Below are 14,556 nucleotides of genomic sequence, written 5' to 3' on the forward strand. Positions count from 1 at the left end.
AAAGAAATTGTTTTAAATAGTGTGTAATATGTTGAAACAAAGACATGAATATATTTCAAAGTTATCTGCAGAAGATGTAAAAAGTGTCCGTTTCAGAGCTTCTTTGGGTTAAAAAAAATGAATTCTTCCTTAATATGTAAATCACACCAGTGAAGAGACAAGAGAATATATTTTGTTGTAAAAAATGTTCACGTCCACCATACCAAAAAAAAAGGTCTGGTCAATACAACAATGCACAAGAACTACCTTTTAGAGTTGTGGAATTAATTGCACATGAATAAATTGTAGCATTTAATTTTCATGTGCTCAAATCTGAGAAGGAAACAAGACGTGGCAGAATTAGAAAATCTTAACTGAAACGTCAAATGCTTAGATCAGATTTAATGAATACTATGTACAGCAATATGCAATACCTCAGCTGTAAAATGTACACTTTGTACCTTTGCTATTTTACACATTTGTTTGTTAACAAAGGAAACTGGTACTGGCGAGTGCTTTACTTTGTTTATGCTGCACATTTCTTTGGCTCTTCAAACAAAACAAGACAATGCTTTTGTCCAAAAGTTTCTCCAGGTTCAGAGAGAAAATGTAACATATTTCTCTGTGGCATATCTACACAATAAACCCACCACAGCATTTCATTTGAGCAACAAACTGTTGCCAACAACCTAAGGCAGATGAATCTTCACTGTAGTTTATCAGATGGCTGCCTAATGAGTTCTCAAAATTTATTTATATTAAAAAAAGAAAGCACAAAAATGATCACACTGAACATGTCCAATCATAATTTGCTTGTTGCCAACCCTGTAAAACTATAGGCCACATGCACATCTACACATATTCCAGTTCAATTCCCAGTCTGAAAGTGGTGACAGTGGACATCTATGTCCTCTGTTCAAAACCAGCCCATGTCACAAGTGCTCAGAAGCCGCTATCATCCAAATGCTCTTCGGGAGTCTATTGATGATTGCAGACTTGCTCTCGGTAGGTACTTGTCCACATTCCAAAAGCTACACTACAACTGTCTACCTTCTGGATAGCCCCCGCAGAAAGGAATGAGAGAATGGCCTCACAGGTGTGAAAGGGCACCTCCTGCCCCCAAGGCTGTTTTCTGGCCTGCTTCAGTTCTGAAATGGCTATTTTAAAAATTTAGTTAGAACAGAAAGCTTAAAGTTCAGGAGGCAAGAAGATTAACTTTTTTTTTAAATATTCACAACCCTGCCAGAGAAGTAGGATACTCATTCTATAGGCAGATCTGCTGTGACAGATGACGTTTTTTAAAAAATTATGTTTTAAAGTGTCCAAAGCAGAGTTCCTGGCTCCCAATGTTTTTTTCAGAGACAAGACCATCTTTGCACAGAAAAAACCCCACTGATGGTGAGAAGTTGTACATACTTTGCAACAGGCAATGCCGGAAGGAGCTTTCAGATTCATTAACCTTTGACACTCATTGCTTTTAAGACAAAATATAAGATAGGGGTGAGTAGGGAACAATAATAAAATATCAAGGATACATGCACAAAGCATGGACAATTATGAACACATTAATTATTAGGTTTCATCACATGCTTCAGGAAAATAAAATAAAACCGCTCTGTCTGTATCAAATAAAATATTTTAAAAGAAAATAAATATTAGCTTCCATAACAAAATAAGTTCTGCATTTGCCATTAATGTACTTTATAAAAAGCTCCAAAAATGAAGTATTTTCAAGGTAAAAGTAACATTTTACCACTTCTTTCCAAGTGTAACCACTTAAACAAATAACACTCATGAGATAGATTGTTCTCTGAGGTTTCATCTAATTCATGTCTTATTTCTATCCTTTGTGCCACATGCACTTTTCATTCCTGCCCTCTTCCACATTGCTTAGTCGCTGTCCGAGCTATTATCTTCACCAGCCTCCTCTTCATGCAGCTCACGTTTGGAGGAATCATTGGCTTTGTCCAGAGGACTGGCCCCTTTCCGTGGTGGCAAGACACTGAAAAATGCTTCCTTCCAGTTTCTCTTCTCCAGATAAGAGAGGATTATCTCAAACACTGCAACCAAGAGAGACCACCAGCTCTTCAATAGTGAAGTAACTGAATTTCTGACAGGAACAGAGACTAATTCTTAAAGAACACACGTTTAAAAACGTAAGCCAGCTGTTGCAAAGATCTTACCTCTTCCCCCAACAATGCAAAATAAATAAAGCTCTTTGGATTAAACAGAAAATCCAGTACTGATGCAGCAGTCAGTTCTTGTTCTTGTATGAGCTTTCCCTCTGCCCCCCAAATAAGTATGTTTTGAAAATTATTTAGAACAGCCGTACCAAGTAATGGATGATATACCCAACCGAGGCACAAAATGTACTGCTTCCTTTTACTATGCTAAAGAATGCTGAAGAAAAGATAAATTACCCAAACAAGAACAGTCATCCCTTCTTCCTACCCACCGCACTCTGACATGTTACACTTGTGCCACGCTGATTTAGTTGTATTTGTTATTAAATAAAAGGACACAAGTCAATGTGCACCCTAAATTTGACCTGCCTTGTTATAATATTTTATAATTACTCTATGTAGTATGCTTAATCTTCTTAGTGCTTTATAATCACTTAGATCCTCACAATGATCCTCCAAACAGACAAATAAATATCTACATTTTACAGATAGGGAAATGGAGGAAAGTTGCTTAACTTCTCTGCCTAATGCTGAGAGGGACTCAGAATCCAAGCTAGCAGTTCTTAGCTCACAATCTTGATAGAGAGAATGGTCTCAATATAGCAGCCAGAACTAGAAAGTAAGTTCAGAGGTGGAGGGGAATTTTAAACATTTTCCAATACAATAATTCCTCATTTAACGTTGTCCCGCTTAACCTTGTTCCAATGTTATGTCTCTGCTCAACTAGGGAACATGCTTGTTTAAAGTTGTGCAATGCTCCCTTATAACGTCGTTTGGCTGCCTGCTTGTAAGATTCTGTGGAAGAGCAATGACTTTACAAGGGAGCATTGCACAAGTTCCACTTCTCTGCCTCCTCCCTTTCCCTCCCAGTGCTTCCCCCATCACCAAACAGCTGTTTGGCAGCACTTAGGACTTTCTGGGGGGGGAGGAGACATGGGGCTTCTCTGCTCCTCCTCCTCGCTCCCAGCACTTTGTACTTTCTGGAAGGGAGCGCGGAAGTGCTGCATCTCTGCTCCTCCTTCTCCTTCCCCAGAAAGTCCTAAGCTGTTTGGCGCCATTTAGGACTTTGGGGGGAGGAGAGGGATGTGGCGTGCTCCGGAGAGGAGGTGGAATGGGGGTGGAAAGAGGTAGGCCTGGAGTGGAGCAGGGACAGGAAGAGGCAGGCCTGAAGCATTCCCGGCAAGTCCAAGCCAGAGAGCTAAATGGGGCTTTGTTGGCCCAATTCTGCCATCCTTATTCATGACAAGTTGTACTTCGCATGAAAGTATTCCTATTGAAATTGGGCCAAATAATATTAAGGTTATAATATGTACAAGGGATTGAATTACAATAGTTAAAGGCACCCTATTTTTGAATTTTCTGTCTTTTGTGCCTGAAGTCCTCAACAAGGATATTGCATTAACATGGGATTTTAATAGAAGTACTTTACATGTTTAGTGCTTTTCAATTATAGTTCTCAAAATGCTTTACAATGGCAGATAAACATAAAAAATCCCATTTTACAAATAGATTCAGAGACACTAAGAGACTTGCCCAAAAACACACAGTGGATCAGCAGAAGAATCAGAAACAGAACTGTGATCTGACTCTCAGCCTAGAAGATGGCACCCAGAAATGATACTAGAGGTCAGTATACAACTGTTGCAGGAGAACTACTAAAATGGACCCAGCTAATATCCTGCAGTTTTAAATGGATAATATGTGGAACCCTGTTCTCTACCTTGTGACACAATATTAAAAGCTACAGCTGTGTGTGTGTGAAATGCTTCCAGTATATGCGTTTTGGTAATACTTAAGTCACTAGTTAATGATTAAGCTTAAGTAAGCAGAGTTATAGCTGATTCTCTGCTAAATTTATGATGTATATCTACTGGTAATTCTGAGACTGGATGAGCATGCCATTGCACACATCATCAACATCTGATAATATTTAAGATGATAAATACTTTTAGCAACAACGACAAAAGGCCATTTTCAATAAAATAAGAGATGGTAGAAGAAATTCAAATGGTGAAAAATAAAGACACAAAATAGTAAAACCAAATTTAAAAAAGAAAAGTTGAGCAGTAACCATATTGCATATGCTTATATTTAAATGTAACTAATCACTTAAAGGACCCAGGTGTCAAAACTGAAAGTACTAGGGCTTTTTTTAAAAAAGAAAGATAGATTAGGTAGAGAATGTGGTTGTATACCTCAACCTATCAGATGCCGAAAACCAAGTACATACATTCTGGGATCTCGATGAATGCCAATGCAAGAGAATCAGGGAGAGAAAACAGAACATTGCTAAAAGCCAATTGAATAAATTGTGCAACTATCCACCACATAATCAATGCACACCAAAACTGTGAAACAAGGCCAGTTTTTCATCTCTTGCATTTATCTTTTAAAGGGAATAGAAACACAATGGTAAATCCTAATATTCTGGTCCTTTAACCGTTTTCAAAGAGGAAATTTAGCCACCGTGGGTAGGATTTTCCAGAGTGCCATGTTTTCCATAGGACAACTCAATGGGACTTAAGTTCCTAAGTCACTCAGGCACAATTGGAAAAAAATCTCACTTTTATAAAGATTAAAGGCACCCAGCCACTACTGAAATAAGAATTAGGTCTTTATGCTCTGATGTACTTTTGAAGATTCATATAATGTGATACTGCTGACACATTCTGCACATTTTCATTTTTATTTTGCAAACTCATGACTTACCATGATTAACTGCCAATACTTTCCGGCTGTTCATTTTCACAAAATTTCCAAGTGGAAGCTGTGCATGACCAATTCCCTGTTCTAGTGCCTTTTTGTAAGTAATCCCCTGCAGCAAAGACAACCCCCCAAAAAGTTAACCAAAAATCACTATTTCTGATAAGACTGTGAGCTTTCTACCACTAGCAAAGAAAGACAAAATGAGTAAGATAATTACTGTTTTCAGGCAGTGTGAAGCACAGTCTGTTTTAAGATAGTATGTGTGTTGAACACTAAGAATTAATACAAATTTTTCAGAATTGTATCTTGTTTAGCAAATATTAAAACTCAAGGTTACCTGAGCTGTTTAAAAAAAAAATAAAATTTTTTTTTTTTTTTTTTTAAAAGAGAGTAGTGTTTTTGGTTTGTTATTTTAAATTCTAATATTCCTTTAACACTTATGAAAAATTAAGAAATTGGTACTGCAGTGACTACATTCTGCAGGCCAACAGAGCCCCATTTAGCTCTCTGGTTTTGACAGTAGTTCAATCTGCTTTGTTCTGAAGAATCATTTGCCAATTTATCCTCCAATTTTTTTAATGACACGAACTACAAAAAGTCACTACATACAACCACGTCCACTTTCGGTTCTTAAGAATTTTACTGCACAAAATCAACCAATATATTATTTTAAAAGTATCCGTTTTTGCTGATTTGCACGTGTTCAGTAAGAACACTAAATTAGATGCTGAAAGAGCAGCTTTAAAGAACGTAGTATCCATCTACCTTGTGGTGATTGTGATCCACCAGACCTCCAATTACATAGGCTTTAGTCTCATCTAGTTCATTCAGCACATCAGGGGAGTCTGATGTCAGATACACGAGGTCTTCCTTCTTCATTAGCTCATTATAATGCTCTGATGAAATATGGATATCCTTTGAGATACAAATTAGATCAGAGGTTACTTACGCTATTGAATAATGCCTGGCCAGGCTAAACACCAACAGAAGAACCAATGGAGCAGGTGACCATGCTGTTGTGAAAGTAGAATGAATTATATTGTAAAAATATGAATGGATTAAAGAAATGTTGTATGTACCTTTAAGCAGAAATAAGAAATGTTGAAATACAGGTGCCAGGAAAAGAAACATTAGGCATAAACAATGGTGCTAATGGTGAAACATTAACAGAAGATCGGTAATAATTAGTAACGAAATAAGATATGTATGCCTAGCCCAGGTAAACTTATCAGATTCTGCATCCTTTGTTATCTTGTTAAGTTCTCGCCCTTTTATCTGTATAAATAAGATAGTTTGTGTCTTGCATGGTGCTCACGTTTTCTGGGTGTTATTAGCAGAGCGCTGTGCTAATAAAACGGAGTGGTCTGACAAATTGTGAGTCCCGAGTCTAACTTTGACACCGTCTATGCCTAGTCAAATACAGTTTTGTCCCATATCCACTGTACTGCTTTCTAGGTACCTATCCCACAGTTCCCAGCACAGCTCTCAGAAGCAGTGGCTTGAGAAAAGTTTAAGGCCTTCTGCAATTTCTCTGGACTCTCAGAAGAGGCCAAACCCTTGTGACTCCCTGTAGAAAGTCCCTGTGGACCTAAATCACTTCTAAGATCTTTTTTCAAAAGGGAAGCCAGGATAAATGCTCAACTATTGCTTGGGAAGAAAGATTTCTGCTACTGCTTTTTAAAAGCAGTCACCAGGACTTGTGTGATGGAACTGCTCTATAATTTATTAACATAGTTTTTTGACCAAGTTATTGTATGAATATATTGGTTTAGTTAGTAGGTGCTGTAAGAAAAATCAAGCAGGAAGGAAAGAATAACTCTCTACAAACACTCAAGTGTTGTTAGGAAAGAAACGACGTACAGATCTATCACAGGGTTTAAAAATGATCACTCAATAGAGGGAGTAGTTGTGTGGGCAAATCAGAACCAACAGACTAGACCCCGCCCACTGGGGGTATCTGAAGAAGTCAGGGTCACCCAGCCTCTAGGTAAGACAGACACACATGTAGATCCTATATTATTTAAAATCATTGTATAGCCCCACACTAACAGGCCAGCCACGGGTGTTTTAGTGCAGCATAGACGTAGCCAAAGAGATTTGCTCAAGGTCACACAACGTTTGATAGAACTGAGTAAGGAACTCTGACCTCCTCCTAAGCAAACAATTAAAATAGTGTGGGAACATTATTAAAGAAAAGGAGTTACAAGAAACCCAGTATGTCAGCAGTCTTTTACTGAATGTGCCATTCTTGACAGTACTGGTGCCATTTTCTGGAGCCAGGCAAGATAACATGGGTCAGCTCACTAACACTTCACCTCTGGAAACCAGAATCTAGTCTAAATCAAGGTGTAACAGATGTATTTAGCTTATTGTTAGTCAATACAATCTGAGATAAAAAGTCATGAATAGCAAGAATCAAGGAGTGGGAACATTACAAGTCAGAACAGAGATGCATCAGTAATATTAACTGAAGAAATGCCTACTGATACAAAGCTAGCCTTAAGTCAGGGCAGTCACTCATATGAACACTACATTCATTCAAAACTGAAGTCATTAAGAGATAAACTAATACCACTTTTTTGATGTCTTGACAAAATACAGTACATGGAAAAAAGATACAAGCCAAAGTAACTGTAGCAATCCTTGAATGAATATTAAGATAGAAATTTCCCAGGAAAAATACTGAGTCACAGAATTGCTTAATTATCTGTCATTACCTTCCAGTTGACCCATCCTTTGTCATTTTCATTCATGTTGTTCTTCAACTGGCCTCCATGGCTGGTCAAGTAAAACTTGGGGATACCAAAAAAAAAAAAAAAAAAAAAAAGTGTACAATATCCAAATTCAAGATGCTGATTTGTCTCCACGCACGCCTTATCAGGCAAGCTTTTTTTCTGAAGTGTCAACTAAAACTCACTTTCATTATTTACTAAAGGAATCTGGCAGTAAGAACATTTTTGAATGGACAGTACAAAAGGGTTAAGGACTAAACATTTTTTGCCTTATGTGCTGCAGAAAGAAAAGTGGACATCCAAAATGTATTTTGGGATGGCAGCTTTTATATTGGCATTCACATGCCTTTTTATCTATGTAAGCATTTTTATGTTGCTCACTAGCAGGAAGGTAGTGTTAGCATTCCTTTAATAGAGTAAGTACAGAGATATGATCAAACTAAGTTTTTTTTTCATTTTACTAAAACTGTACCCTCTTTTGGGCAAAGACTGCCTCTTCTGCATGCTCCGTACATCAGTAAGCATGACCAGTGCTCAAATACAAACAGCTGTTGTAACATACCTGTACAGGATGTAATGCTTTACGGTTTTCTGCATAACATCTCTGAATTTGCTTGTGAAGCTTCTTGACATCCTGCATATAACACAATTTGTTTTTATACAGTCCTTCAGACAGATCACCACAAAATGCTTTACCAAGAGTCAGTCAGAAGCTAGAGAGAGAGAAAGGAAGCTTTTAACCAGCAAAATAGATTCCGGAGTGGGACAGCATTAGACCCTTCGAAAGAAAAGGAGGATGACAGCTGTGAGGGAATTATGTACACACAAACATATGCATCTCCCACAGAGTACATTTAACCACTATTACGCAAATTGTGACTTGATTCACACTGTTTTATGTAATTATAAGTCAATGAACGACTGAATAATACACAATCTGTAACTCAATAGTAGTATGGGTAAGTACTTCCAGGAATAGAATAGATTCCTTTATCATCATGTATCGAGGGTAGCCGTGTTAGTCTGTATGCACCAAGGAATCCAGACTCCTTGTTGTTTTTATCACCATGCATATTTTAATTATAAAAACACCCTTTCCCACCCACACAAAACACCTCATGCAAATTATACTTTCTTTTTTTATTTCAAACAAGTCACGGATATGAAGTTCATCAATACCATGTTTTTTATTTCAGTTACATAAAAATAAATGTTTAGATTATTCAGCAAAGGACAGATAAAAAACAAACACACAATGGCCTTTCTCTAACCAGCCGTACCATGAAACAATCAGTCTCCAGACCCTCCACCTCTAATCCCTAAGCCTTCATAAATACCTGAAAAAAGCTATGGTCTTTGCACACAAAAGAAGGAAGTGCATTCTACAGTCAAGAAACTTTTATGGAAAATGCCCTACCAGCAGCTCTTTCTCATGTATCTTAGAGGAGCACCTCTGATCTCAGTTGTGATGGTAGGGCATAAAGAGAAAAGCCTCAGGTACCTAGGTTCCAACTCATCTAGGACTTTAAGTATGGTCAGAAAATCACTTTGAACTCTACCCAGAAACCTACTGGAAATAGTGCCATTGAGTACTAGTGTTATATGCTCTCTGTATTACACTCTAGCTGCTAGTATATGCTGTGCTAGTTTGAGTGTTTCAGCATGCAGCCTCACATAGAGTGCAATACGCTGGTCTACTCTTGAGGCATTTCTCAGACTTTAAAGTCTTCAGGGCAGAGACCGTCTTTGGGGTTTGTATTTGTACAGCACCTACCACAATAGGATCCTGGTCCACGACAAGGGCTCCTAAATGCTACAATAATACAAATAATAAAGACATAGGTGATGATAGAAAGGCTTGCATCAAAAAAGAAAAAAAAGAGTACACTCTTCTAGCCAGATGGAGATGAAAAAATGCCTTTTTGGCTACAGCGGTTGTTTAGTCAACAAGAAGTACAGTAAAACTAAGATGGCACCAGGACCGTCCCTATAGGGGTACAGGGCCAGGGACACAGAAACTCTGTGCCTGTCTGCCAGGGGGGTGCTCCCCCTAGAACCCACCCACACTCCACCCCTTCCCCCACAGCCCCACCCTGCCTCGCCTCTTCCCCACCCAGTTTTGCCCCTCCCCCAAGCGCGCTGCACCCTTGCCCCCCCCACGCCCCCAGATGCCGAACCAGTGGTAGGCGCTGGGAGGGTGTGGGAGGCGGTGATTGGCAGGGCCCACAGGTGAGCAGGAGGTGCTGGGGGGAAAGGGAGGTTGGTAGGTGGGCTCCTCCACCTCCTCAAGAGGCGCAAAGTCTGCCAAAGTGCAGGTTTCGGGGCAGTTGCCCCGATTTGCTGTATCCTAGGGACGGCTCTGGATGGCACCTGGCTTACAAATGGTGAAAAAAAACTTCCTTAGAGTACGGGGGGGTACTTTTTTATTCTCCCTATTCCGTATCCCTACCCACCAAAATCACTCCAATCTCTTCTTTATTACCTAGAAGCCAGTTCAACTTCATCTATCCTGACACTTCATTAAAACTCTAGATTACTTGCTCTACTGGATCATCCAGCTCAGAGGTGACTGAAACAGAGCTGGGTATCACCATAACATTGAACACGCAGTATCCCATGTGTTCTCACTAACTCTGCTAGGGGCCTCAAACATACCCGGAACAGGAAAGGGGATCAGGGAGAGGAAAGACTTCTGCTGTACCCTCCAACAGAGTGCTCTTGGAGCACAAGAGCATTTAATGGCTGATATCAGGGATAAGGTTCTACTTTCTATTCTGGAATCAAATCAGTTTTCAAGAACAGATCTCCAGAAAGATGACTGCTATTTTTAGCAAGTTTACATAGAGGTAATCTTTTGAAATCTGACAAATTTAAGAAGCTAACATATAAGTTATCCCTCACGCACCAAGAAAGATTATTTCATTTTCATCTGACCATAAATTCTTCCATTTTCAGATCATGCCATATTAGTATCAGATAATCCATTTGCTTCCAACAGAAAAATTTAATTTACCTTTAATACCATCAAGTTGTCAAAACTGCAGTCTATAATAAGGCGAAGAGTACTAGGAAGAACATCCCTACGTATACGCTTCCTGTCACTCCCTTCATTGTTAGATTCCAACTGATACTGACGCTCCAGTTTTCTTTTCTGGCGTTTCTCTTTTCGTCTCTGCCTAAAAAAATATAAAAAAAGTTAAATAACGATTGCCAGGTCTGTACATATGCTTTATTGAAAAGTTCAAATAAGAGATAGTGTGAGGCTGCCCCAGATTCTTGGGTAGTATTGTAGCAATAGAGACAAGTTCAGAAACCACCCAACACTCATCTTTCTCTGTTTGTAGAATAGTGAGAAAACCTGTAACACTATGTGTCTGATCCTGAGCTAACTAACATCGCCGGAAAGAATCCCATCCATTTCAATGGGACTTGGATCAGGTGATATACTAGTAACAACCACTATGGACAAAAGGGCCAGTTAGGGGTCTCAGTGAAAAGATACCTGTTAGAATCTGGAGTATAAAATGTATCTTTTCAGTGGCTAAGGAAGTATGCTACAGTGTGAGAGGTGGGAAGGGTCAGCTTAAGATCAAGGCAGGAAACTGAGGCTCAAAAAGTTCATTCTGAATAGCCACTGTCTTGGGAAGGTGCCAATTGGGGTATCACCATGGTTCAGCTTGACCTAGAAGAGCCCATGCTTTGATACCCCTTTCTTTATCCCAAAATAAATTCCTACCATCGTATCATCCTAAAAGATGAGCCAATCTGATTGTGACAACATCCTGTATTATCAAAAAGAAGAGACTCTCACTGATTCCTGGTTTTAGTCTCTCTCATCAGCTACCGGGACTGGCAGTAATACAGGGGCAGCACACTCTGCCAGTTCAGAAAGTAGAAATAATACCTCTTGTTGCTCAGCAACAACCATTTTGACCAATTAGTGCAGAGTATTTGCAGGTTTGCCCTCCTGACATCCTCAATCTCCTAAGAAACAGTTGCTAATCACACACTATTGACGAGGACATTCATCTAAAATAAGTTCTCCCTGATGCTCTTACAGAGAAGCCCAGCATTTGAACCAACACTGGCTTTAATTCTCTTTTTTGCTGTGCACGAAGTTTATGTACATATTCTGTTCACATATATAATCATTAAAATTAAATACTGGATTGGAATCAGCAACATAGGAGACATAATTCAAATCACACCTGCGTAAATCTCTTTGCTCTTCCCATTGCTTCTGCTTCATTAGCTTCTTCATTTGCCTCTTTGACATAACTCCAATGCTCTCCGTCTTGTCTGATCCTGGCTCCTCTTTCTTGACTTGATTTTCATTTGAATTAATCTTTTCTTCCACATCGGGAACATCTGTGGATAACAGATTTTCTGCTGGCATTTCTGATGACATTTGCTTTCCAATGGCTTTAGTGGATCTTGTCTAAAGAAGCTTGAATTTGTAGAGTAAGTCTTTTTTCCCCCCCAAGACTGTTTCTGCAAGAAACAGAAGAAATAATAGTTCAGAAATAGCACAAGAGGTCTAATTTAGATTAGTATCACTTTAAACCAAATGTAAATGGGGGGGTGGGAGGAAGAGAGACAAACAAGAATGGTAGACAAGCTTTTCCCCCACTCTAAGCCTTGGTCTGTGCCTCAACAAGCAACTAACGCACAAGAGCAAGCAGTAACAAATATAACTGTAGTATTCAATACTTTTCTAGAAAATCACCTCTTAGCTACAGATAGCATACCACTGTTAAGATAAGTTCCTGTCTGCATCCTAAAACTTGCCCATATCGGTATTGCTCTAACCTCTTCTTTTGTCATTCAGTGTTAAACGCATTCTGAACTATATGCATTTCCTTACCTTTTGGGGGCAAAGCCAGATTTTCAGGCACCTGCTCCCCTACTTGGTGTAAACTTTGCCTGTACCAATCAGAAATGAACACACACAGTTTTTGGGTCCCGTCCCCTATGACACTTCTATGATGTCATACTGGGTATTTTAGGCTGGTCTGCCATGTGCAGGCAGAAGAGGAGAAAGAAAAACGAATCCTGTGTACCTTGTGCACACCCGTAACCGAGCCTGATCACCTCGAAGCCTCTCTCAGCTCACATGTTTTAAGCAGAGTTTCTACGTTTGCCGGTCGTTATGAGTTGGTTTGTATTCGTAAGTATTGGTTATTACTAAATGCTGCATCCGTGTTTATAATATTGTTTACTGCATCTTTGTTTATAAATATTGTTTGATAGTAAATACTTTAGCCATTGTATGTTTTAAGTTCCATTAACCCTATTAGCTAATCATACGCTGCTCCCCTACCCCTTGTAACTATCCCTAATAAAACTTTAAATTAATTAATTTTAGTTGTGTGCGTGCCTGCAGTTTGCATCGTGACCCAATACCCTCCTTGCATCCCTTACCTATACAGTCTATTGCCACGTGCAGCCTGGTAAATAACAGGTCTGCATTTTTCTTTTGCCCCTAAAAGTACGTGGCAATCTACAACCACCTGTTTAATGATTTATCTTAAACCCAGAAGGGGACAGCCTATGCTGTGTTCTGACTAGACTCATTTAAATTCTGCAACTACCCAAATCAAAATTGAGTTCAAAATGATTCCAAATGTATATGCTGAAGAAAGAATACCAGGAGGACAGAATTTTGAAAGCATGGCTCAGATGTTTGTTTTTTAAATAAAGTTCCATGCTGTTTAGACAGCCTGTTTATTGCAAATTTCCCAAAGCTATCACTTTCAATAAACAGTTTCACCCCTTCATTTTTTTTTAAAGAATTATATGTAGTTGCATATAGTTCTTAGCTGGAAGTCTCATAATTTGTTGGTTTTCCAATCACATTATCCTATTTTTAAGTGTTCTTCTTTTCCCCTATCCTTTTGCTGTGTAAATGCTGCAGACAAATAGGGAGCGATCCCAGACCAACTGTATAGGGGAAAGAGTTAAATTAACTACCATGCATACACAATACCCTGAAAGGCACAAAGCGAAACAGAACAAAGTACAGCACGTTTTGCTACCCTTTCAGTTATAGTAATGTTAGAGATTAATTATAACAACAGAAGTTGAAATTAATTCAGACAGAAGTTTGATTTTAAGAGACCTGGGGGGAGAGAGATTTTAAGAAGACAGAAAATCTTCTCTGGTTGGCTCTGGAAAGGGCGCTGTCTGCTCAATGCAGGGGCGAGCCAGAGCCAGAGCCAGAGCCAGACAGACGCTCCTGCCGCAGGACGTGGGGCACCAGCACCCCCAGCTGTTTCGGACTTACGCCTGAGCCCTGGTGCCGGGGCAGCTGAGCCGCAGGAGCGCGCCGCAGCGCCAGGAGACAGGCATCGCCTGCAACCTGACTGGGGACAGTCGCTGTTCTTCCAACCGCGGGAGCCTCCGTACCCGGCTGCGGAGAGCGCGCGGCCCCGGCTCCCGGGGCTGATGACTCGTGACGGGGGAGTCCCGTCCCGAGGCTCAGCGCACGCGCTGGGGCCGGGCGCACCGCACTTACCGGCGCGCGGCAGCTCCCACCCCCAACGGCCAGCACCACCACGACACTTCCAAAGCCCCCTCAGCGGCGGCACCCGCGACTCAGGGAGCAACCGGAACCGCGTCGCCCATGTGACGTCATCGGCCCGCGCCACTGTCTTTGGGTCTCGCTCGCTCCGGGGCTGGGGGTGGAGGAGGCTCGGGAGTGGCTGGCCGCGACGTCAGAGGGGCGGGAACGTGCCGGTCAGCCGGTCTCCCCTTGTACACACAGCGAGCACCCCCCCTCCCCCCGCAGCCAGGTGCCTCAGAGGGCAGTGACGCCGCCCAGCCAGCCCCCCGCCAACAGCACCCGTGTAGCCTGGCTCAGGTACCGGAGTCAGGACTAAGGCACGTGTGTAGCCTACCTGCGGCAGGCCACCTGGCAGGGTGGGGGCCCAGCAACTCTAACAGCACAAACCAGGCTG

At 40.7% G+C, this 14,556-nt stretch overlaps 1 protein-coding gene across 2 annotated transcripts; it reads right to left on the reverse strand.

The window, feature by feature from the left end:
* Positions 1-361: 361 nt before the first annotated feature.
* On the reverse strand, positions 362-14,232 carry TRMT10A (tRNA methyltransferase 10A). 2 transcript variants are annotated; one of them, XM_030564430.1, is made up of 8 exons: positions 14,115-14,232; positions 11,809-12,091; positions 10,614-10,776; positions 8,163-8,234; positions 7,586-7,660; positions 5,634-5,783; positions 4,872-4,977; positions 362-2,039 (listed from the first exon to the last, which is right to left on the reverse strand). In XM_030564430.1, the coding sequence occupies exons 2-8, from the start codon at positions 12,006-12,008 to the stop codon at positions 1,870-1,872; spliced, it is 936 nt and encodes a 311-aa protein (XP_030420290.1). In that variant the 5' UTR covers positions 12,009-12,091; positions 14,115-14,232; the 3' UTR covers positions 362-1,869. The 2 variants fall into 2 exon arrangements, with proteins under 2 accessions (XP_030420290.1, XP_030420291.1); XM_030564431.1 differs by lacking the exons at positions 7,586-7,660; positions 8,163-8,234.
* Between the last annotated feature and the right edge of the window lie 324 nt (positions 14,233-14,556).

This window comes from Gopherus evgoodei, chromosome 5, assembly GCF_007399415.2.
Source record: "Gopherus evgoodei ecotype Sinaloan lineage chromosome 5, rGopEvg1_v1.p, whole genome shotgun sequence".
Classification (NCBI taxonomy): Eukaryota; Metazoa; Chordata; order Testudines; family Testudinidae; genus Gopherus; species Gopherus evgoodei.